Source organism: Macrobrachium rosenbergii, chromosome 22, assembly GCF_040412425.1.
Source record: "Macrobrachium rosenbergii isolate ZJJX-2024 chromosome 22, ASM4041242v1, whole genome shotgun sequence".
NCBI classification, from domain to species: domain Eukaryota; kingdom Metazoa; phylum Arthropoda; class Malacostraca; order Decapoda; family Palaemonidae; genus Macrobrachium; species Macrobrachium rosenbergii.
The window spans coordinates 4,537,863-4,561,623 of record NC_089762.1 but is presented as its reverse complement, the minus strand read 5'-3'; the positions used below and the strand labels follow the sequence as shown (position 1 = coordinate 4,561,623).

The 23,761-nt window shown below is 39.5% G+C and overlaps 1 protein-coding gene and 1 long non-coding RNA gene across 29 annotated transcripts in view; one reads left to right on the top strand and one right to left on the bottom strand.

The window, feature by feature from the left end:
- LOC136850549 (uncharacterized) overlaps window positions 1-23,761 on the top strand; it is a 36,099-nt gene that overhangs the window by 11,122 nt on the left and 1,216 nt on the right. The window contains exon 2 of the long non-coding RNA XR_010856648.1: window positions 17,816-17,924. This is a non-coding gene — a long non-coding RNA (uncharacterized lncRNA). The remainder of the gene's footprint in view (window positions 1-17,815; window positions 17,925-23,761) is intronic.
- Window positions 19,287-23,761, bottom strand: part of LOC136850546 (CAP-Gly domain-containing linker protein 1-like) — a 673,714-nt gene continuing 669,239 nt past the window's right edge. For all 28 annotated transcript variants that reach the window (XM_067124161.1, XM_067124147.1, XM_067124152.1 and 25 more), the window contains one exon: window positions 19,287-22,097. In XM_067124161.1, coding sequence (XP_066980262.1) covers window positions 20,963-22,097 — 1,135 coding nt within the window. In that variant the 3' untranslated portion in view covers window positions 19,287-20,962. The remainder of the gene's footprint in view (window positions 22,098-23,761) is intronic.

Sequence of the window (23,761 nt, the reverse complement as noted above, 5' to 3'; positions counted from 1 at the left end):
CCATTACTGGGAGAGGTGGAGCACAAGAGAAGCAGAGGAGTGGATTGTGTCAGTGCTGAAACAGGGCTACTCCATCCAATTCAGGGAGAAGCCCCCATTAGTCAACACGCCTATCTTGTTGACCGCCTATTCGGTAGGATCCAAGAAGTATTCGGTGTTCTCTGACGAAGTGTCAGCCCTCCACAAGAAAACAGCCATCGAGGAAGTTGAAGAAGTCCAGTCAGACAGTTTTTACAACTGTCTCTTCATAGTCCCTAAGGCATCAAGGGGTTGGAGGCCAGTACTGAACATAAGTGCCTTGAATTTTTTTGTCGAAAAGACAAAATTCAAGATGGAAACAAGTCACTCTGTCATGTCATCCATTCACTGGGGTGACTGGATGACTATTATAGACATGCAAGATGCCTATTTTCCCATCCCTATACATCCGGAATCCAGGAAATATCTACGTTTTGTGTTTCGCAATAGAGTGTACAGTACCAGTTTTGGGCCTTATGCTTCAGCCTTTCGACTGCTCCACAAGTGTTCACCCGAGTCCTTGCTCTGCTCTCCAAGTGGCTTCATCTGATAGGGACAAACATCTCCCTCTTCTTAGACGATTGGCTCCTTCGATGCATGGAGGACCTTCGGAAGACCCTTTGTTTATCAGAAGAGTTGGGTCTGCTAATCAATATTCAGAAGCCCCAGCTGGTTCCATTACAGATGATTCTCTCTTTGTAGATGGTGATAAACTCTCCGAGTTTTCAGGTTTTTCCATCACCCAAAAGAGTTCAGTCATGCCTGAAGAAAGTCGATGAGTTCCTCACCCACCAAACCTGTGTTTCCAACCAATGGATAAGCCTTCTAGGTACCTCAGCCTCCATGGAGTAGTTTGTTTCCCTAGGAAGGCTCATATGAGAACTCTTCCGTTTTATCTGTGGGCCAGCTGGGACAGGAAAGCTCATCCAGACACATTTGTCTTCCCGATATCTCAAGAAATCAAGGAGGATTTCCAGTGATGGAAGTCAGAAGGCAGGCTTTCAGAAGGGAAGTCCCTTCTTCCTTTGAACCCCAACCTAGACTTCTATGTATATGCATCGAATCTGGGTTGGGGAGTGCTTTTAGGCACCCAAGAAGTGTCAGGAACTTGGTCTCAGGAGCAGATTCACTGGCACATCAACCTCAAGGAGCTGACAGCAATTCGGCTGGGCCTTCAGCATTTTGCTTCAGTAGTCAGCAGTCAAGTAGTGACCATACACTTGGACAATACTACACCCTGACGTATAACAAGCAGCAAGGGGGAACTCATTTGTTCTCCCTTTGTGAAGCAGCAAGAACCCTCCTTTTATGGGCAGATCACAACTGGACCAAGTTGGTGACGTGGTTCATCCAGGGCAAGCTCAATGTCCTTCTGGACGGGTTGAGCCGTCGCAGTCAGGTGCTCCCCACACAGTGGACTATTCATCCACAGGTGTGCTACAAGAGTGGTCGAACAAGGTTCTCTATGCTTTCCTGCCATTCTGCATGATACGAGAGGTCCTCAACAAGTTCCGCAGCCACATGAACTTCACGATGACTCTAGTGGCCCCGTTCTGGCTGCGACATGAATGGTTCCCAGATCTCCTCAAGTTGCTGAATGACTTCCCAAGGTTGTTACCACAGTGACCAAGTCTGCTCAGACAACTCCACTTCAGGCAGTTCCACGAAGGATTTTCCACTCTGGCCCTGACATGGTTCAGACTGTCAGGAAACTCCTCCAGACAGAAGGGGTTTTCAACAGCAAGTTCAGAGGCTATTGCCAAGTGTAGGCGCTCCTCTTCCAACAAAGTCTATCAAGCCAAGTGAACAATCTTCAGAGCCTGGTGTAGAAGACATGACATCTCTTCTAAGACATCTGTAGCAGATATTGCCGAATTTCTCCTGTACTTGAGGACATCTAGGGGCCTGTTCCCTATGATCAGAGGATACAGGGCTATGCTTAGTTCAGTGTTTTGGCACAGAGGTATGGATCTCTCTGCTAATCAAGATCTGTCCGATCTCATTAAATCCTTCAATACCTCCAAATCCAAGAGGCAAGAGGCCGTCTCTTGGAATCTGGACGTAGTTTTGAAGTGGCTCTCTAACCCCCTCCTCGAGCCTCTTCATTCTGCCAAAAGGGTCAGTGAAGTGCATGCTCTTTGACAAGAGAGTGGGATTTTCCCAAGGTGATGCCGTATATTCCTTCACCTTGGGCTTTTTAGCAAAGAGTGAAGGCCCAACCAAGCCCTGGCCTCGTTCCTTCACTATTAAAAGCCTGATGGAAATTCTAGGCCCAGATGAGGAGGAGAGAGTTCAGTGCCCAGTGAGAGCACTGAGGTCCTACTTCCACAGAACGGAAAAGATTCGAGGTCCTGTGAGTAATTTGTGGTGCTCGGTTAGGAATCCGTCTCATGCTCAATCAAAGAACGGCTTGTCTTTCTTCCTGAAGGCTCTGATCTCTGAGGCCCATTCTCAGGTTGGAGAAGAGACTTTAACGTCCATCAAAGCTAAAGCTCATGAGATCAGAGCTGTCTCCACGTCTTTAGCCTTCAAGCACAACCTGTTTCTATCATCAGTTCCTCAATCAACTTACTGGAGGTGCAAGTCTATCTTTGCAACTCATTATCTTCATGATGTGAAAAATACTTTAGAAAATTGTAGTATTTTAGGGCCGTTATCCGTGGCTGGCATGGTGTTGGGGGAGGAAGCTTAGGAAGCCTTTCTTCCTTCCTTTTCTCTTTGCCTTGAACTTGGGTGTTGAGTCGTAAGGGGAGCCTGGGGATACTATGTACCTGGAGACCCACCAGTCTTAGCTTTAATGGGTGGGTGTTGTTTTTATTTTTTGTGGTGTAGGTGATGCTCATGTTCATTGATTCTGGTCATTGGTTGGTCAGTGTGTGTCCAGGGCAGGGGCAACTGGTTTCTTTTATACTTTTTAAGTCACCGGGTTCATCCCTTGCTGCTAAGTACCTACTGATGTAGAGGTGCTTCTGGCTGACTCGCCACACCCTGTAAAGATGAGCGCCGACCAGAGGCAGTATCTACCTGCAGCAGCTCTCTTACCAGGTAAGGAACGACAAGCATTGTACCAATGCTAATTTTGCTCTCCTCTAACTCATTATCATCCATAATGTTTTGGGGTAGTTAATCCATATATCCCACCTCCATGTCAATTTGGGATTCAGCTATATAATTACTTGGTAAGTTACATATATAAATATGACATTTTTATGATAAAATAAAGTTTTATATATACTTACCAAGTAATTACGAATCAAGCCCTCCCTCCTCCCCTCATATGGAAAGAAGGGCAAAAAACAACTGAATCGAGCTGTTGAACTTGTTCCTTTCACACCCCGAAAATGGGCGGGAACTAGTCACCTACACCGACACGAGCACTACCACGAATTTCAAATTTTTAAGCTGCCGGTGAGTGAAAGTACTGTATAAGCCATGTAATTACTTGGTAAGTATATATAAAAATTTATTTTATCATAAAAATATCATTTTTGAAATGAATCTTACCTCCATATTATGATAGCTGTCCTCCATATTATGATAGCTGTATTTCCCTCATCAGGCAGGAGGATGATAGTGTGTGAAAAGAAAAAAATTAATAGGATTGTATAATTTGAAGTCTATTCACCCATCCCTTTCGGGTGGTTTGAGTATCTATAGTTTTCCATTCAGTTTTTTCACTATTGTTGGCCTGCGAGAACTCATTGGAGAATGTTTACTTGATTTTGTTGATTAGATCGTTATCTGAATTTGGTTTTGGTTTTCTTGTTTTTTATTTTTGTCATTATATAGGATGTCTTCCGAAGAGGAGAAAGACAAGTGGTTTCGAGTCTGTAAGGTAAAAGGGTGCTTTACTCTTCAGTTCAGGATGGTCAACCAATGTGTTAAATGTAAGAACAACGATTGCTATGATCAGTGTATTGGTTGGTCAGTTGAAATAATGAATATTTATTTAAAGTACAGTATAAGCAAATGCGAGACGTAGATAAGAATAGGAAAAGACAGAAAAAGATTTTTCTAACTGTAGGAAAGGAAGTGAAGTTAGGAGTACGTTTCTCATTTTTCACAACCTTTCAGAGTAGTAGCTCTTGCTGCTCTCCCTGTTTTCCTAATAATGCTTCTTTAAAATTTTCTTCTCCACTCAAAGCTCCCCATATTGTTTAGGATATGAGGTTTGGCAAATTAGTCATCCTTTTTTGGGTTTCCCCCCCCCCCATGGCAGAGGAAGTGCCAATGCCCTTCCTTCCCGTTAGCCATACCCTAGCCATGCCCTGTGACGCTCCTTCTACTGTTGGAGGTACAGGGAAGCAGGGTATGTCTGGGAGTGGAAGTGGTTTGTGCCCAGTGTCATCTTCCTCTGGCCAACCTGGCACATCATGTACAGGTTGGCACTCGGTCACCGAAAGATAAGCACGACAAGATCAAGCAAATTTCAGTAAAAATTACTTTAGTAGTAATATCTCTAACTTTTTGGGGTTCTTGTTGCGGACTGATGAAGTATTAAATACAGGCAGTCCCCGGTTTACGACGGGTCCGGCTTACGATGTTCCAAGGTTACGACGCTTTTCAAATATATTCATCAGAAATTATTTCCCAGTTTACGACGCATGTTCCGGGGTTACGACGCGTCGTACACCAATCCGACGGAAGAAATATGGCTCCAAAACAGCAGAATAATAAAAATTTAGAGTTTTTTTTTTTTATGAAAAACTCAGTAAAAATGCAGTTTACATCGTTTTCAATACACCCAAAGCATTAAAAGTAAGGTTTTCTTAGGATCTTTGACGATTTTTGACGATTTTTCGGTTTACAACAATTTTCGGTTTACGACGCAGCGGAAAAACAGAACCCCCGTCATAAACTGAGGACTGCCTGTAAAGTACAGTAATGCTAAAGATGATTAAATTATAAATAAGGGAATTCAGTGTTAGTTTATATAATGTTATAACAGTAAGAAAGAGAAAGCTATAAAATGAAACTCTGTTAAGTTAAATATCTCTGCATGTAACACAAACAGGGTATATAGTGCGCCCGCAACTGTGTTTGTGGAGTGAGCACTTAGTAACCAGGCAGAAGGTAGATATACTAGGTAAAGTTAAGCGCACTCACTCAATGTCTGATTTTGTATCCCCTAGGCCTTGCTGGAGGCCGCGTACTCTTAGCGATTCCTATCCGGATCTTCCTGTAGTCTTCCTTTGCTAGAGGATTTGGTATTCTCTCGGAGGCATTCTCCGGACATTGAATGCTTACTGGACAGTAGACACTCGCCTGATGCTGAACACTACCGTAGAGCTAGCTAGGCTTTTGCCTGGCACCAGATGCTTGCATTCTTCTTGTCTGTCTCCAAGGCTATCTGATTCTGCCATTTCGTCTTAACATTTTCTGTCTGATGAGAGGGAGTTTTTTGCGAGTAGTCGCGATTGGCTGTGTGAACGCATTTGTTCTCCAAATTCTCCTTTTTTCAGGCGGTCTCATAAACTTTTGACACCTGCTTCATCAGACAGTGCTAGTTTCTCCTACTACTTTGAGAAGTAGGAGCTTCTATTGGCGACACGTAGGGCACAGACGCCTCATTTTAGTTCTCGCTCTTCTCAGACATTGCGCTTCCAGTCTTGGTCACCTTCTTTGTCGATTTGGGCTACTCCTGAGCATTCTTGCATTTCTTCAACCACATTCTACATTGTGGACCTTGGGCTGCTTTCCAGTCTCCGAGGCAGGATTTGATGCATTCTCGAGCCTCTTTTAGGCATTCTTGGTTGCCTTTTCAGTGCTGAGGTTCAGCATATTCGCCTGTTAGTCAAGCAGAGCCTTCTTAGATTGCCAGTCTCAGTAGCAGAGTAGACAGGAGTATCTTCCCCTCAGCCAAATTTTTTGAGATCGGCTCCTTCGGGAATTTCAGTTTTCACTCCTGCTACCTCGATGTCAGTGCAAGATGGTGTGAATAGTGAGGAAGGCTTTGTTTCCTGTGCAGATGATTCTTTGGTGCCAGGTACCATGGCACAAAGTGGAGCCAACCAGATTTTTTGCTTCCATTTAAGTCTTTCCTTCTCAGGGAGCAGGGGGTTCTGCTGCCACCACTTCTTCTTCCCAAGGATTTCCCTCTATGAGCCTAAGGCTCACAAATTTGACTCCAAGGCTGATGAAGAGCAGGTAGTATCATCAGCTCCTAAGAGACTGATTAGGGTCTGTGCAAGCAAACTTCCTGATTTCTTTGAGGAACCAGTAGTTCAGGATTTGAGGTCGTTAGGATTGCTAGGCTGGAACCTAATGCATATCCCCTTCCCTCTCCAAAACGGGCTAAGTTGGCACTGAATAGATTTGACATAGTAGCTAAATTGCTCCATCAGAAAGTTCCTTGTAAAAGTTCTTTCCTTTTCTTCCCCTCTTTATGAGAAAGGGGAGAGCGATGTCTTATGGCAGTTACCCTTTATTGAAATGGCTGTAGCAGCAAATGACGAATAGCAAGAGAGATTGTTTCTGCTCTTCTGCAAAATATTTCGGCTGCTTAGATAGAGCAGTTTCAGACTGCACACTTTTACTATGCAGTTGTTAAGTGTAAGGAACAATTGTGTTCTTTTTGGCTTCCTCTGTCTCTTCAACCCAGAAGGCTGACGTTATCACACATCACCCCTTACATTCTTTACTGGATGCCTCAGCATTAGGTGCCATAGTTCAGGAGGTTGAGAAAGTGGAAACCAAATCTTTGTTGCTTTGCTCTCAAACTTTTAGGCATACACAACCAAGGCAGCAGCCGCTTCTGCAGTTAACGCAAAGTTTCAAGGTTCCCCCCAGGCAAACAGGTAAGTCATCGAGGTCCTTGAGCCAACCCTTTCAGGCTTTCGGGAAGGACAATAAACGTCCTAGAAATCCATCTCCTGATAAATATGATGCCTCAGGCTCCCAGTACCTAGTAGGAGGGAGATTGAGCCTCTTTTATTCAGTTTGGCAGGATCAGAGGCAGATCCTTGGGTGGTGGAGGTACTGAAGGAGGGATACAGCATCCCCTTTCTTTCTCAACCTCCTCTAGCCATTTCTCCTCTGGGGTTTGCCTCTTATCTCCACAACGAGGAGAAGTTCCAGATCTTGTGGGAGGAAGTAGACTCTCTTGGGCTAAAAGGAGCTGTGGAATAGTCTTGGACTCATTGCCAGGGTTTTACAGTCAGCAGTTTCTGGTACCAAAAGCTTCGGGAGGATGGAGACGGGTACTGGATGCCTCCAAGTTGAACCATTTCGTTCGTCTGACTCCATTCACCAGGGGTTTGCCAGTTCAGTTTTAGCAACAATTCGGCGAGGAGATTGAATGGTATCAGTGGACATGATGGGTGCTTACTTCCATGTACCAATTCAGCCAAATTCAAGGAAATATTTGCAGTGTGTTTTTCAGGGCAAGGTGTACCAGTTTCAGGCGATGTTTGGTCTGAGCTCAGCCCCTCAAGTTTTAACAAGAATCATATTGCAGTTGGGCGAGTGGGCAAGCCTGTTAGGCATTCAGATGCTTCTCTACCTGGACGATTGGCTGATACTAGCGTCCAGTGTAGAGGGGAACCTGAGGGCAAGAGATATTCTTTTAAAGTAGACAGATATGTTGGGAATACTGATAAATGTTTCAAATTCCAATCAAATATCAACTCAGAACCTTTGTTACCTGGGAATGCTTTTGGACACCAAGAATGTCTTGGTTTCTCCGAAGGAGAAATGCATAGACAACTTTTTTTTAACTCTAGAAGAATTTTTATCCTTCACAACCTTGCCAGCCAAGAAATGGTTGTCCCTGTTAGGGCACATGGCATCACTAGAGAAACTGTTTCTGGGTGCCAGGCTGAGAATGAGGCCAATTCAGTTTTCTCAAGAGGCACTGGAACCAGGAAGTTCAGCCAGAATCTGTTCAAATTCAGGTTTCCAGTGGAGTTAGAGGACCCTCTGAGATAGTGGAACCATCAACCTCAACTTTTGCAAGGCGTGTCTCTCCAGTTGAAGAGCCCAGACCTCATGTTATATTCTGATGCATCGTCAGAAGGTTGAGGAGCGGTTGCAGCAAACAGGAATGAGAACTCCATTTCAATCAGTTAGAGATGTTAGCAGTGTGGAAGACCCTGCTAGCATTAGAGGATCTAATACTGGGCAAAAGGTAGCACTCTTTTCAGACAATTAAACAGTGCTGGCATAGCTGACCAATCAATGAGGCACAAAGTCAGAAGCTTTGTTCTACCTTTAAAGTCGCATTCTCACTTGGTCAGAGGAAAGGAAGATTTTTCTGTTACCTGAGTTTGTGCCAGGAAAAATTAACATTGTAGCAGACCAACTGAGCATGAAGGACCAGATTCTGTCTTGCTGAATTGATCTTGCATCCACAAGTCTGCAAGGACCTGTAGAAGTTGTAGGGCACTCCTCTAATGGACTTGTTGACCACCAGGTCCAACAGTTTCTTGCCAGTGTACTGCTCTCCATTTCAGGATCCTTAGGCATGGGCAGTCGACACAGTGCTTTTAGATTGGTCTTACCCAGACTTATATGCTTTTCCCCCATTTGCTAGGATACAGAGGTTCCTAGGAAAATTCCTTATGGCTGTGAATTCATGCATGACTTCAGTGACCCCTTGATGGCTTCCCAGACCCCCTGCCTCTGTTAGTAGATCACCCAAGGTTTCTTCCACCAAGGAAAGGTCTTCTCAAACAGCCAGAAGATATGAGGTTTCACCAAAACCTCCCCATGCTTCATCTGACTGCTTGGAGACTCTACCATTTCTTACCAGCAAGGGGGTTTTCAAAGGAATGTAGGTCTATCCATAACTCCAGAAGGGAGTCGACTAATGCACAGTATCAAAGAAGGTGGGCAGTATTGTAGGGCTTGGTGCTCTGCTAGAAGGCTTTCCTGCACCTGTGCCTCTGTGAATATCATTAAATAAATGCTTACTTTACTTACACTACTACAGACATTTTTCAGTCCCTGCCATTAAAGTTTATCAATCCTTGTCAGTTGCCATATTGAGGCATTCTGGCCTAGATATTTTGTCTAAAATGGATATTAAAGAGACCATCCACTGCTCCCAGTTGATATTCCTAAGTCTTCAAGTAAACTCCTGGGCTGGAACTTTGATGTGTTGCTTAAGTATTTATGCATGCCCCCATTTGAGCCCTTGAGCACAAGCTCCCTTAAGGGTTTGAGAGTGAAGACTGTTTTTGTTAGCCTTGGCCTCAGCAAAAGAGTATCGAGCTTCAGGCTTTCTCATGCTATTGTAGGCTTTACTACCCAAGGAGCAGTCCTTTCTTTTCTACCCCTTTTCAGGGCCAAGAATAACCTTAAGTCTCATCCTCTGCTTTGCTCTTTCGTGATCCCCAGTCTGTCCTCTTTGATACCAGATGAGGAAGAAACTTCCCTGTGTCCAGTCAGAGTTCTCTTTATATATTTGCAAAGGACTAGGGAAATCAGGCGAAATACCAACAACCTTTTTTTTTTTTTTTGCAGCCCTAGGGAACCTGACTTACTGTCATCAAAGAATGGCATGTCTTGTCTGTTCAAGGCTCTGGTCAGAGAAGCACATGCACATTTAGACTCTACTCTTTCACCATCAGCTTAAAGTAATATTTCACGATGTGCGAGTAGTACCGACCACTTTCAGTTTCCTTAAGAATCTTTCCTTGGGAAGGTTGTCAGTGCAATGTAGTGGTTTAACAACTTCGTATTTGCCTCGCACTATCTGCGTGATGTGGAAATTCAATAAATCGTGCAAGCTCTTTCACCCCTCATATCCTGAACAATTATGGTAGCTGTACTCTAACCTTTCCTGTTTGGTTAGGGAATTGTCTGCTTACAGGGAGTATGAAGAGGTACTGTACCTATGTTGTATTAGGTGAGAGCCTTCATTCTTTTACCATTGTTGCTCTGCTGTCCTAGGCATAAGGCCTTGTGTCCCACTTACGTCAGAGAGTGAGTGGTATCCCTAGTAAGGAAACTCCAATATTGTTCAGAGGTCTTGCTACCTAATGAATTAGTCCTTGCTTAGTGGCAGTACCAACAGATGGATGCTAATCATTAGGTAAGTAGTGTCTTATTCCTGGTGGAATTTTATGGTTTTCCATGGGGTTATTAAATTTGTCCTCACACCTTTCCCACCTCCTTTGCTCAATGCAGGAATCAGCTGCCATAATAGAGAGGTAAAATTCATATTAATAATAAAAATTTGTATAATGAAATTTATTTTTTAAATACCTCACAATTATGTATCACTCCCCAACCTCCCCACTCATGTGGACAGAAGAAAAAACTGAATGGGAAACTGTGGACACTCAAACCACCTGAAAGCGATTGGCGAATAGATGGTTTGCACAAAACAATCCTATTAATTTTTTACTTTTCACACGAGAGGTAAGTATTAAAAAAATTGTATAAAAATTTCTATTTTAACATTCTCTTACAATTGATCCACAATCCTCTTTTCCTGCTGAGAGCGACCAGTTTTGCTGAAGAACAGCACCAATGTGCGGTAAAGGTGCCTCACTATTGAATTTCTCAATGCCAGAGGTCTTTTATTCCTCACACCACTGGGCTGTGGAACAGTCTCCATAAAAGAGTTTTCTTTGTACTTTTAGTTTATTTACATTTTTATCTATTTACTACTTTGTTCATTTCTTTGTTTTCTAATAACTGATCTCTTCTTTCTTTATTTCCTGTTATGTTCTGTAATTTCATTTCAGATGAACACCATATTCTTTGGAAACTTGAATTTCAAGTCAGTGGCCCCTGCAGGTCTGTACCATATAAAGAGGGTTCATCTTCTGAATAATAATAATAATAATAATAATAATAATAATAATAATAATAATAATAATAATAATAATAATAATAATAATAATAATAATAATAATAATAATAATAATAATAATAATAATAATAATAATAATAATAATAATAATAACAACAACAACAGGCCTATCACCTGCCTACCAATAATGTGGAATTTACTAACAGGTATCATCAATGAAAGGCTATACAACTACCTAGAGGATACAAACACCATCCCCCACCAACAGAAAGGCTGGAGAAGGAAGTGTAGGGGCACAAAAGACCAGCTCCTGGTAGACAAAATGGTAATGAAGAATAGTAAGAGAAGGAGAATCAACCTAAGCATGGCATGGATTGACTACAAGAAAGCCTTCGACATGATACTGCACACATGGCTAATAGAATGTCTGAAAATATATGGGGCAGAGGAAAATGCCATCAGCTCCATAAAAAATACAATGTGCAACTGGAATACAGTACTTAAAAGCTCTGGGATACGACTAGCAGAGGTTAACAACAGGAGAGGGATCTTTGAAGGTGACTGATTGTCCCCACTACTTTTCGTAGTAGCCATGACTCCCATGACAAAAGTACTGCAGAAGATGGATGCTGGTTACCAACTCAAGAAAGGAGGCAACAGAATTAACCATCTGATGTTCATGGACGACATCAAGCTGTATGGTAAGAGCATCAAGGAAATATACCTTAATCCAGACTGTAAGGATTGTATCTGGGGACATCAGGATGGAGTTTGGAATAGAAAAATGCACCTTGGTCAACATAAAAAAAGACAAAGTAACAAGGACTGAAGGGATATAGCTACCAGAAGGGAACAGCATCAAACACATACAAATAGCCTACCTGGGAATAATAGGAGAGGATAGAAAATGCCAAGAGATGAAGGACACAGTCAGGAAAGAATATATACAGAGACTTAAGGCAATACTCAAGTCAAAATCAGTGCCGGGAACATGATGAAAGCCATAAACATATGGGCAGTACCAGTAATTAGATACAGCACAGGAGTAGTGGAGTGGATGAAGGCTGAACTCTGCATCAATAGACCAGAAAACTAGGAAACACATGACAATACACAAAGCACTACACCTAAGAGCAAATACAGACAGACTATACATAACATGAAAGGAAGCAGGGAAAGGGCTACTGAGCATAGTGGACTGTGTCAACATCAAGAGCAGAGCACTGGGGGAATGTCTGAAAACCAGTGAAGACAAGCGGCTAAGGAGTGCATGGGAAGAAGGACTGATAAAAGTAGTTGAAGACCCAGAAATATACAAAGACAGGAGAATGAAAAACAGAACAGAGAATGGCACAACAAACCAATGCAAGGACAGTACATGAGGCAGATTAAAGAACTGGCCAGCAATGAAATGTCCGGTGCTTGCACAGAACCAGTACAAAAAGAGGCATGATTCAGTAGCAAAAGCCCTCCACTGGAGCCTGTCCAGAAACACCAGCTAGCTTGCATTAATAAGTGGTATGAACACCAACCTGAGGGAGTGATCGAAAATGATCAGGCAAAGATCCTCTGGGACTATGGTATCAGAATAGGTAGGGTGATATGTGCCAATAGACCAGAAGTGACATTGATTGACAAAATCAAGAAGAAAGTATCACTCATTGATGTGGCAATACCATGGGACACCAGAGTAGATGAGAAAGAAAGAGAAAAAATTGATAAGTATTGAGACCTTAAAATTGAAATAAGAAGGATATGGGATGTGCAAATGGAAATTGTACCCATAATCATAGGAACTCTAGGCACAGTCCCAAGATCCCTGAAAAGGATCTGGAAAAAATAGATGCTGAAGTAGCTCCAGGACTCATGCAAAGAGTGTGCTACTAGAAACACTGCACAGTGAGAAAAGTGATGGACTTATAAGGAAGCAGGGTGCAATCCAGAACCCCACACTATAAAAACCACCCAGTTGAATAGGAAAAAAATAATAATAGTTGATTTTATCATGAAAATTTCCTTCCCTCCAATATTAGAACTGCTCCATCCTTGGACTGTGCATAGGATATGAGCATGTACACACCTGATATTTATCTAAAAGCTATATATATACCCCAGAACATCATAAACAACATGCAGTAGAACCTATAAAACGTAAAGGTTCACACCATGCAGTATACACTCATAGACCTAAATTTTCCTAAGATTTGGGATTTACAGCCATGTCGCCCTACAAAACGAACCAGTTTTCCTTGCCTGACAGTGCTTATATTGTCACAGGAAAATTATGTGCAGTTGGATCAACCATGAAAGTTATTATGAAGGATTTACCATCATGTTCTACAACTTTAGAAATGCTACAGAATTGATTTCTTCCAAAATTCAGTTCCAAAAAATACCCTTGCACAACAAAATTAGATTTCACTTCACAGATTATATGGAGTTGGTGAAAATATAGGATTCCTTCCTATGTAGGCATTAAAAAAATGAAGAAGCTGATAAAGCAGCCAAAGTTGCAACTACTATGACAAGATCAATTGTAGATATTCCTGTTAGTGATTACAGTACATAAAATCTTAAACCCATTATTATCAATCAGTTTCAAAGTATGTGGAATAGTGAACCTGATAGTAGCACATTAAAAAATATCAAACCCACAGTTGGAATATGAAATTCATATCAAAAGGAATGCCACACAGGGAATTTTGATTTGTGTTGGAATTGCTCAGTCTTGTTGACCCATGGATATTTGATGAATAACTTGCATGAGCAAGTCTTTATATGCACAGAATGTAGAGTAACACTACCTGGAAAATGTGCTTTGTTTGAATTTCCAAAATATAAATAACAGCAAGCATAAATTTTCTTGGACAAATCCTTTAAATAAATTTTGTTGGAATCTTCATTTTTAACTATTATAAAATTTTTAATAAGCTGTAATTTAACAAATAAAATCTAAACTTCAATTTTAAAAAGGACAAATCTTTTGGACCAGCCTTGTGAGAGTTAAATAAATGTATTGTTATTATTCAGTAGATGAAATCTATTCATATGGAACAGGCCCACCAAAGGGGCTACTGACTTGAAATTCAAGCTCCCAAAGAATTTGGTGTTCATTAGGAAGAAGTAAGAGGAAGTAAAGGGAAATACAGAAAGAGGAGATCCCACTTATTAATAAAAAAAATCAATAAGTAGATAAATAGATAAAATGTATTAAAATGCAAGGAGAATAGTATTAGGATAGTAATGCATTGCATTTTCGCTTGAACTTCTGAAGAAGTTCCAATTGCAAGACATCCTCTGGGAGGCTGTTCCACAGTCCAACAGTGTGAGGAATAAAGGACCTCTGGAATTGAGAAGTTCGACAGCGAGGCACATTTACTGCATATGGTGCTGCTGTTCAGTGAATCTGGTTGTTCTCAGCAGATAAAGGGGATCAGGGATTAACTGTGAACGTGAAAAATCACTGTTGAAATACAACTTATGAAAAAAGTGACAAACAAGAGGCCAACTGTCGATGGTCCAAGTCATAACTGCTACCATTAGGAAACAGAAACCTACAGCCACAAACCACTCTATCCAAAAGAGATAAATCTCTGGCAGAAGCAGACATCCACACCGGAGAACAGTATTCCAGTAAAGGAAGTGCAAATGACCTAAAACAGGTTGCATTGATTTTATCACTGTTATAAGTATATGAGGCCTTACGAACAGTACCTAACTTTTGTGCGGCATTTGCTGAAACTTTCATTGGATGTTTCTCAAAAGTTAGATGGGAGTCAAAAGTTACACCTAGAATAGTTAAAGCTTCAGGCTCATTCAGCAAAGTTCTACCCACCTGAAGGGGAGGATGGGGTGGGAAATCTGTATGAGATCATCTAATCAATATTGTTTTTGTTTTACTGGAGTTCAGCCTCATACCCCACCGACTACACCATTCCCTGATCCGGTCCATGTCCCAATTGAGGCTGAGGATAGCCTCATTTCTCATAAGTGGAGACTTGACTGCACCCACAAGTGTTGCATCATCGACATTCTGATCAATCTTATTTTCCAGGCCGACAACCATATCACTTGTGCACACTAAAAATAACGGTAGACCAAGAACTCTCCCTTTGGAACTCCAGATAAAATAGGTCTTGGTTCACTAAAGATGTTATCCACAGCGACTAGCTGCTGCCTACCTGTAAGGAAATCTTAATGTAATCCTAAAACATAACCACATACTCCAAGATTCTGAAGTTTATAAATAAGTGCCTTGTGATTTACTAAATCGAAAGCAGCATTAAAATTTATTTGAATTACTCTACGCTCAAAACCCTTATCTAGGTTCCCTTGCAAATGGCATGTCAAGTCTAAAAGAGCATTGCAGGTACTGTACCTAACTGCTTCCTGTATGCATATTGACTATCAGCTAACAATCCTGCAGATTCCACGTACTTAATATAATGGCTTAAAAATAAGTTTTCAGCAACTTTGGAGAGCACAGGGAGAATAGAGATTGGCCTGTAACTGCAGTCTGCAGATATGCCACTCTTTGGAACAGACACTGTACTACTAAGCTTGCACCCATCCACAAAGATACTACATCAACATAAAAATCTATAGAATCTAGTAATCTTGGTAGACAGCACACTAGAAACTTCTTTAAAAAACAAAGGTAAGGAACCATGAGGATCTTCTCCACTCCAGCTATCTAGATTATCCGGAATTTTCTTAACATCCCTGGAGAGAAATGCAGATTTTGTAAGAGTAGGTTCAGGATGACAAGTATCAGGGAGGGACATCCTCAGCTGATCGCTTAGCTTCAAAATCTTAGTGTAGTTTAGCCTTTTCCCTAGGACCAGTATCCAATCTACCGTCATCTGTTAGTAGTGGTGGAATGGGAGACGAATCTGATCCAAAGATAGAGGATGCCAATTTGGGCCACCACAGATGAGGCTGAGTAATTCCTTCAAGTTTCCTCTTCAAGGAATTATTGTAATTTTTCTTCGCTGTATGTTAAGCTCTATTCGCAGCACAGTGAGACTCAACAAAAATGTTGTAATTTTCATTTGAATGATTTTGTCTCCTTGCATTGAATTTGGTCTTTGTCATGGTAGGCTGGTCTACATGTCTACTATGGCTGGTCATTTGCCCTAAATTTGATGACCTTTCTAGGGACATATCTTATTAAAATAGCCATCAGCATTTCATTTAACTTCCTCTTGGGATCAGGATCTAATATAGCAACTGAAATATTAAGAGCCTGACAAGCTTCAATAATGTGATCCCAATTGGCTCTGGTTTCAGCCAGCCTGTTTTTCCAATGGTGGAATTAGGAGTACAGTATATATACTGACTGACAGTTACAATATGATCAGAAGTGCCTATACAGTATACATATTCACAGACCTTGGACTTGACAATAGCTGGAACATCTGTGAATATGAGGTCTAATCTATCACCAGAAATGTGCGTTAGTTCCTCAGTTAACTTGACAAAATCGGAGGATACACAGAACTCAAAGAGCAGACCGGCCATGCTGATCTGTGGGATTTGAATTTAGACACTCACTGTGCTTTGCATGACAGTCTCCACAAATAATGAATGAAGCTTTTGAATCCTGTGACTGAGCCATACTAATCCTTTCCAAAAGACAGTCGTATAGAATTGTCGATATTTGGATTAAGGTAAGCAGCAAATACGTAAACATTAAAAGAATTTACTGAAAATTTTAAAACAAAGAACTTCATGGCAACTACACTCCAAATTTTTCTGACGATAAATAGGTCATCCAGACTTAGTGTATACAGCTATACCTTGTGCATGTGGGATGTTACGACAATGATTAAAATCAGGGCCATCAAATTTAGTATATTAAAGATTTGTCATATTGTATATATATATATTAAGTATATATTTTAAATATAAATTTTTTATATTTTATTTTTTATGGTTTTTATCTAATATCATTCTTCATTTTTACGTTCATATTTTAACACTGAATTTTACTAGTACAGTATGTTATCATTCACCTTTTCATTATCAATCACATCATTAATTTGTATATTTCATCTTCATAGCTGCGCTGAATAATCCTGATGGGTTCCGGCACTTGGTCTTCAAGATCTAAATTTCATAATCAATCTAATTCATAATCAACCCTGGGATTAAAATCTTAACCTTTGACTTGTTACTATGTACTTACAAGAGTCTCAGATAAAAACATCAAATTGTAGTTACAGGCACAACAGTAATGATCGTGTGATTGTCACTGTGATTGTCACTCAAGTGTCTATGAGCAACAGCATGACTTTATGGTTATACAATTTTTGGGTAGGTACAGTACATATTTAATGATGGTGTTGCCTTGCTTACTGCCCATATTAAGGTTTTGAATGACTTTCAGAGGGCCTTGCCACAGTGAAGTAAAGGCAAACATTTGAGTTCAATCATAGTGTATTATTTTGCAGCCTTACGAAAATTTTGGCACATTTGTGCAGTACTCTTCTTTGTTGGTAAGGCCAAGTTATTTAAATATTTAAAATAGGTTAATAGATATACTTTTTGTATTTTACAGAAAATTAATGGTATGTAATCAACAGAAATATGTAAGGTTTCTCAATACCCCTAAGTAATATGTCTTCCTCTTCAGATATTATGAACAGTATTGAGGAAATTATGAAGTAATGTTAGTGCACCTGAAATATTAGTTTTATATATATGTCAAACACAAAGAAGTGCTGCACTGCTAGGTTCAGTTGCTGGGATGGTTTGGTTACTACTTAACTGCAGTCTTTTGGACAATAATTAAGTGTTAAGACATGGGCAGGCATCCTCAGAAGGAAAATGATTGAGGAACTTGGGTGAAGTGCGTTTCAGTTCCATCATTTTTCTAGTGAGAAAAATAATTCTTAAGCAAAATATCAAAGTTCCTGTTTTAGGTAGCCAAGATCTACAACAGGGGTGCAGCCTTCATTTTCTGGAGATACAAAAGTATTACATTATTTGGAGCTGGTTTCATAAGGGCTTTCTCATGAGCTTTATGCCCCATTGCAGGGATCTCATGACTGACTGGATTAGGCCTACCTAAGGGACACCCATCAAGAGGAAGTCATGCTTAATAATGTACTGAACCTAATGGCACTGAGTTGCTTTACTGGATTTAGTGAGTACTGAATGTTCATTATGTAGTATACAGACCAGCAAACCTAATGAACACTTTGGTTGTTAGTTGTACTTAAATTAGCCTGAGATCTAACTGGTTAAGGAAGTAAATAATAAGTATATACTATTATAATAAAGATATTAATAAAAGAAATGGACTTTACACATAAAGAACTAGAGATGTGTGAAGAAAAAATATTTAATGTATACAACTTTTGCTTTCAAAGGCCTGCCAAACCTCATGTTGCTTTCAGAGGCAGGGGAGGGCTAGGAAACTTGTCTATTCCTTTGGTTTTTCTTAGCTTATAATCCCTGTGTGGTTAAGATGTTCAAACCAAGGAGAAGCACGTCATTCTTGAAATAGCATTTTAATTCCACTGCTGTATATACTGTATATTATTTTAAATATGGAAGCTTGGGGAAGAAGGCAAACTCTTGCAGGTAAAATGGGTGAATGGTGCTACTTTTATTTCCTTAGTTTTTCTTTTTTCTGTTTGCTATTAATTCATCTTGACCTATTTTTACTGCATTGTAGTATTTCTAGATTTACCTCCCCCCCCCCCCTCCCGACTGGGACAAGTTATTCTGTGGATGCATGTTTCCATATAAATTTATGCATACTGTACTGTGTTTTTTAATGTCATCAGACATGCCTATAATATGCATATCCAGTTTAAGATGCATCACTGATGCTTGGTATAGGGCTAATGATATGAAAATCAGATTCTGTGGTAACATTGAAATTTATCTTCTGATGATACTGTTTACTTTATTTTTTATACTGCAGTACTTATATAGGTACATTGTATTATCTGCTCCCCAGTCTTTGAGAGAAGTAAGATTTAGGGACGTTAGGTAACACTGTCCTTAAGGAAACTGGGTTACTCATTGGTATGCTACTAAATCTCGACCAGATCAGGCTGTCAGATTGACTGATGTATTATACATTTTTGTAAACCTATAGCTCTGCAGACATAATCTTAAATTGATTTCCTTTAAATAACGATGCTTCATGCTAAAAATCCATTGACTTTTCTGGGCAAAGATTTTAAAGATTTGTTAGTGAGAAAAACTGATACGCTATGTTTTAGAACTCTATTTAAATTATTGAGGTTCTTTGTTAGAATAATGCCATTTGTAATACTATATACAGTATATATTTATATTTAGTGGATGGAATAAACGGTACAGCAAGAAAATCTTTTTCTACTTCTACATTAAATCTTCATTCAGGCTTTGCTAGTACTGCAAGTAAAATTTCATAGCATGCACTGTATATGTTGGGCCTCAGCCAAGTACAAAATTATAGAATTATTTCTATTAGTATATAGACAATGATTAAAGAGGATAGAAAAAAAATGACTTCAATAGAGCTTTGCTTTATTTCTATATCCTACAATAAGATCACATCCGGGCTTTAAACTTAACAGCTGGATGTAATTAAGATCACATCAGGGCTTTGAACTTAGAATACACAATGCTGTAATACTCTTAAATAATTAGAAAACCAAGACACACTTCTAATAATAGGAGGGAAAATGGTCTATTATAAATAATCAACTGGAAGATACATTTTTTGTTTTCATTTTACTACACATGATGGCAATATCAGCAATCTTATGTATTCTAGAAATAATTACTCTGTGGCAGTCTCCCTTATTTGCAAAACAAGTAAAAAGAGCCTTTCGGTACATTTCCTTTAACACAAAATTGCTTCTTAAGCCAACAGAAAAGACTGAATGATTATTACACATGATCTTGTTAGCACTTTGCACACTGGGTAGAAAAAACAGGTATCACATGGCACCATATTGCATATGTAAATGTGTGTCTTCCTGCATATGGTAGAATGAAATGGCATCAACCAGCATTCCTCAGCATGATTATGACCAACATTTTGTGCTTTTAACTCCCATTAAAGTGTCTTTAAATATTATGTAAAAGCACATGGATGTTTACAATATTCACTGTGGATTATAGTGACCTAATTAGTTGAAAATACATTATACTGTATATGTAGATATATAAGTGGCATTAACTTGAAACAACTTGCATCACAACAACAGGAGTTAATGGCACATTTCAGTTGGCCAAGGCGTCTCATGCAGGCATTGAAAATTAGCCTCATCTGGTGGGCCATTTACAGAACAGGCTTGTTTTTTTAACATATGTAATAAAACAATATTATGTCACTTTTAAACCAAAACTTTTTTGCGCTTTCCATTGTGCATTAGAAAGATTACAATAATCTGGACTGATGATAGGGTAATAAGCTCTGTGGTTGAATCCGTAAATACTTCATGCTCATTCGAGATATATTACACTATATATTTTGAGTGATAATACAATTTTATTTTCAGTTACAGGGGATCCTTTATTTACAACCAAGTGCCAAGTCTATTTATACAACCATAATGATCCTCATACAATTGTGGGCAAAATCTGCACTAACCTCAATATGAAGGATGCGTGGTTTACCACCAATAAAGTAAAATAAAAAAAATTATATGTATATACTATATATATGTATGTAGGTGGCACATGGAAGTGACCAAACACAGGTCTGATAAGGCAATACTTAGCCCAAGAATGCTACTATTGCTTGTAGTGGCACGCTGGTAACGAGGACACTGGAAAAGCTCTGGTTCCTCACAGGGAAAATATACTGTATGTACAATTCCTACAGGAACCAAAGCTTTGGCTGACCACAGCTCTTAAGGGAAGGGGCACTGTAGGTTCCATTATGGACATACACAGCTTGACTAGAAAATAAACACAACAAACTTAGCCATAATCAAGTGAATTTCATATACTCTGGTGTTGGCATTATTTCTCCTATAAGGAAATATATACCCTTTATTTTCTTCTGAAAAACTCATTAACAAAACTTGAGGCTTTTTTGGCCTACAGTTTATTTAGAAAGGAGGTTGTACCATTGGAGATCACTTGTCATGGCAAGTCAGAAAGCTGTGGCAGTGCTTAGTCGTTCGCAGTCGTTCGTCACGTTTCGGTCGAGAGGAAGGAGGTAAGCTGAATTTTTCACAGCTCATGCATCTCAGAACTTGAAGTGATATCCTCAGACCAGCTTACATCCACAGTAGTTCCTTCATTGTGTGCGTTCATGTTATCATCAGAATCTGACGATGGTGCTGAGGGAAAGCAGCGACGAGGAGGTCGTTTACCCCTAGTAGGTAGGGGCTCAATAGCAAGGGTGTCACCAGGATATTGTTTTAATAAATCATCTGTTATCATTGCTTCTCCTGCACCTTCTTTGGGGCACCAAGGCCCATTTTTACGAGCTAGTTGTTCGTGGTGATTTGAAGGACCTTGCTGTGTATGTGGTTCACCATCACTGCTTTCACTATCTGAGTCGGTTGAAGAACCACCCTTGATCAAATCACACTGTGACAACTCTGAATCACTAGCAGCTTCTGAACTGCTGACGAGGCCAACTCTTGACAGTTCCACGACTTCAATAAATTGATGAGTTCCTTCAGGAGTTTCTTCATATTCATCTTCATCAGGATCTTCCAAAAGATGGTGCTCTACTCTTCCTCTAATTGGTGACCCATTTTGCCTTAGAGCACTTGTTTTTACAGGTGATTTTGGTGGGTGCACAGGTACAGTCCATGCTAAACCAGTTGGTGAGACCCTCTCCATTTCACTACCTCCTTCACTGCTCTCAGAGGCACTTCGACCAGAACTTGGCTGGCTACCATGACCATTAGAGTCATGTGATTTTCCATTAACTTCTTTCCTCTTACCGTTTAACTCACTTTTGCTGTTTTGTCTCCCTTCCAAGTGCACTCCATTTCTGTTTAAACTATTAGCTCTGTTATTGTGAATAACTCTACGTGCATGAATAGGGGTGCGAGGGCGGTCAGCAGCACTAAGAGAGGCTGTTCGCTGTGGTCGTGGTCGGGGAGATGGAGGCAGGTCCAAGAAGCTATCATCTGATTGTGAATCATTAAGATCTAGGATGAAGCTAACAGAGTTTGATTTTTCCACCACTGCTTTGACACATGGTGAGGGGGGAGGAGAATCTATGGAAACATCCTGTACCCTGTCATCTCCATTTACACCATCCTCTGAACTAAGGCCTAATCGGGACCTACGTTTGTTCACCTCACACTTTGAAGGTGAAATTTTTCCAGAGGGAGATCGAACAGCTACCCTGTAAAGGAGCAAAAAACATCAATAAACAATTTTAAAACTATCTGCATCACCAGCTCTGGGGTGGATCTAATTATCACGGCACGGATGACCTTCTGTAAAAAGAAAATGGTTGTGGTCTATGACAAGTGTTGTTCAGTTTCAATATGTATGATGGCACAGTAAAATACCAAGATAGATACTTTGCAAATAAACAAAAATGAGATAAAGCCTTGACTAAGCCATTGCCAAAGCCATACATCAAGAGAACTCCGTCTAATCAAAAATGTTTAAAATTTTTCTCAGTCAAAAATGGTAAATACTGAAATACAAAATAGTAAGGAATATAAACAAATGCAGTAAGTCATTCACTAACAAAATTTTTATAGAGCAGAGTTTTGTTTTGCCTATACCTGATGGCCTGGACAAACCTAACCCCTTTCCAATACAGATGGTAAAATAAAGTAAACAACCATACTAGATAAATCCTACTATGCTGTGCACTATGAAAATCTGCTATAAATATCAGTTAATTGCAGTTATTAATTTCTTTTTTATGATTTAATACTAATAGACTAAATCAGCTGAAAAAGTACAGTAGTACATACTGTAATTACATTAAAACTACCATATGTCCAAAGCAATAAATTTTTCTTATCACAAGTATTCAAGAAATCAGATTAACAATTTATAGTACCCCAAGCAACAATTAACCCCTTCAACCTACATAAGAATTAAAACTTGTAGCTCATCATCACTTCAATTTGCTATATAGAAACAGTTCCCTTGACTTCCTCCTGTACCGTGCTCTAATTCCTAATTTCTAGATCAAAATAATGTTCTTTTGATTCACAGACTTTCTTTTCTTGTTTCTAAAAATCTTGTTTTATACTGTATTCTTATTTCTAAGTTTAGAAGAGGGAAATATTAAATGAATGCAATAATAATGTGAAAAATCTAAATTTTTAAAACTTGGAAGCAACAGAGTTTGAACGTTTAGAACATGAACAATTTCAGATATCAGAAAGCAGTAATAAGTTATCAAGTAACTAGCTTTTATCACTCATGATACAGAAAGTGAAAAGAGTATACGAGCTTAAAAGTCGCTGAATATTAATGAGAAATGGTCAAGAAAAACATGAAACTTGGGCAAATTTTCAATTTTTCATCTTTATAATATTGAACTAAACATTAGTACGTAAAGTATTACATCATTGCAAACTTTCTTCACCATCCTTTCATTTACTCAATCATAAGAGATGTGGGTCAAAATGACTTCCTATTTTGTCTTGCAGGGTTTTGTACTTTCTTCAGTTTTAGTACAGTAGCTATTAAATTATTAAGCTTTTCTATAAAAAAAAAAGTCAAATGTTTTAATTTACAGCACTTTACAAGAATGCTTGTACAAATATGCAAGCACTGACTGTAATGTACATGTAGACATGTGATTAGTTTTACTTGAGTAATTGCATTTTTTTTTGTGTGTGATTTAATCTAGTAGAGACTGTATTATCATTCTTATGATTTTTCAAATGTCAGTAGCCACTTCAAGAATGGTACCTAGTTTTATCATGCAAGCAAACACTGCATTTACAAAAAGAAAAAAATTCTAAAATCATGGGTGTCAGTTACAAAACAATCTTTGATGCAAGATTTTAACATGACATGATGTACTACAGGATTTTT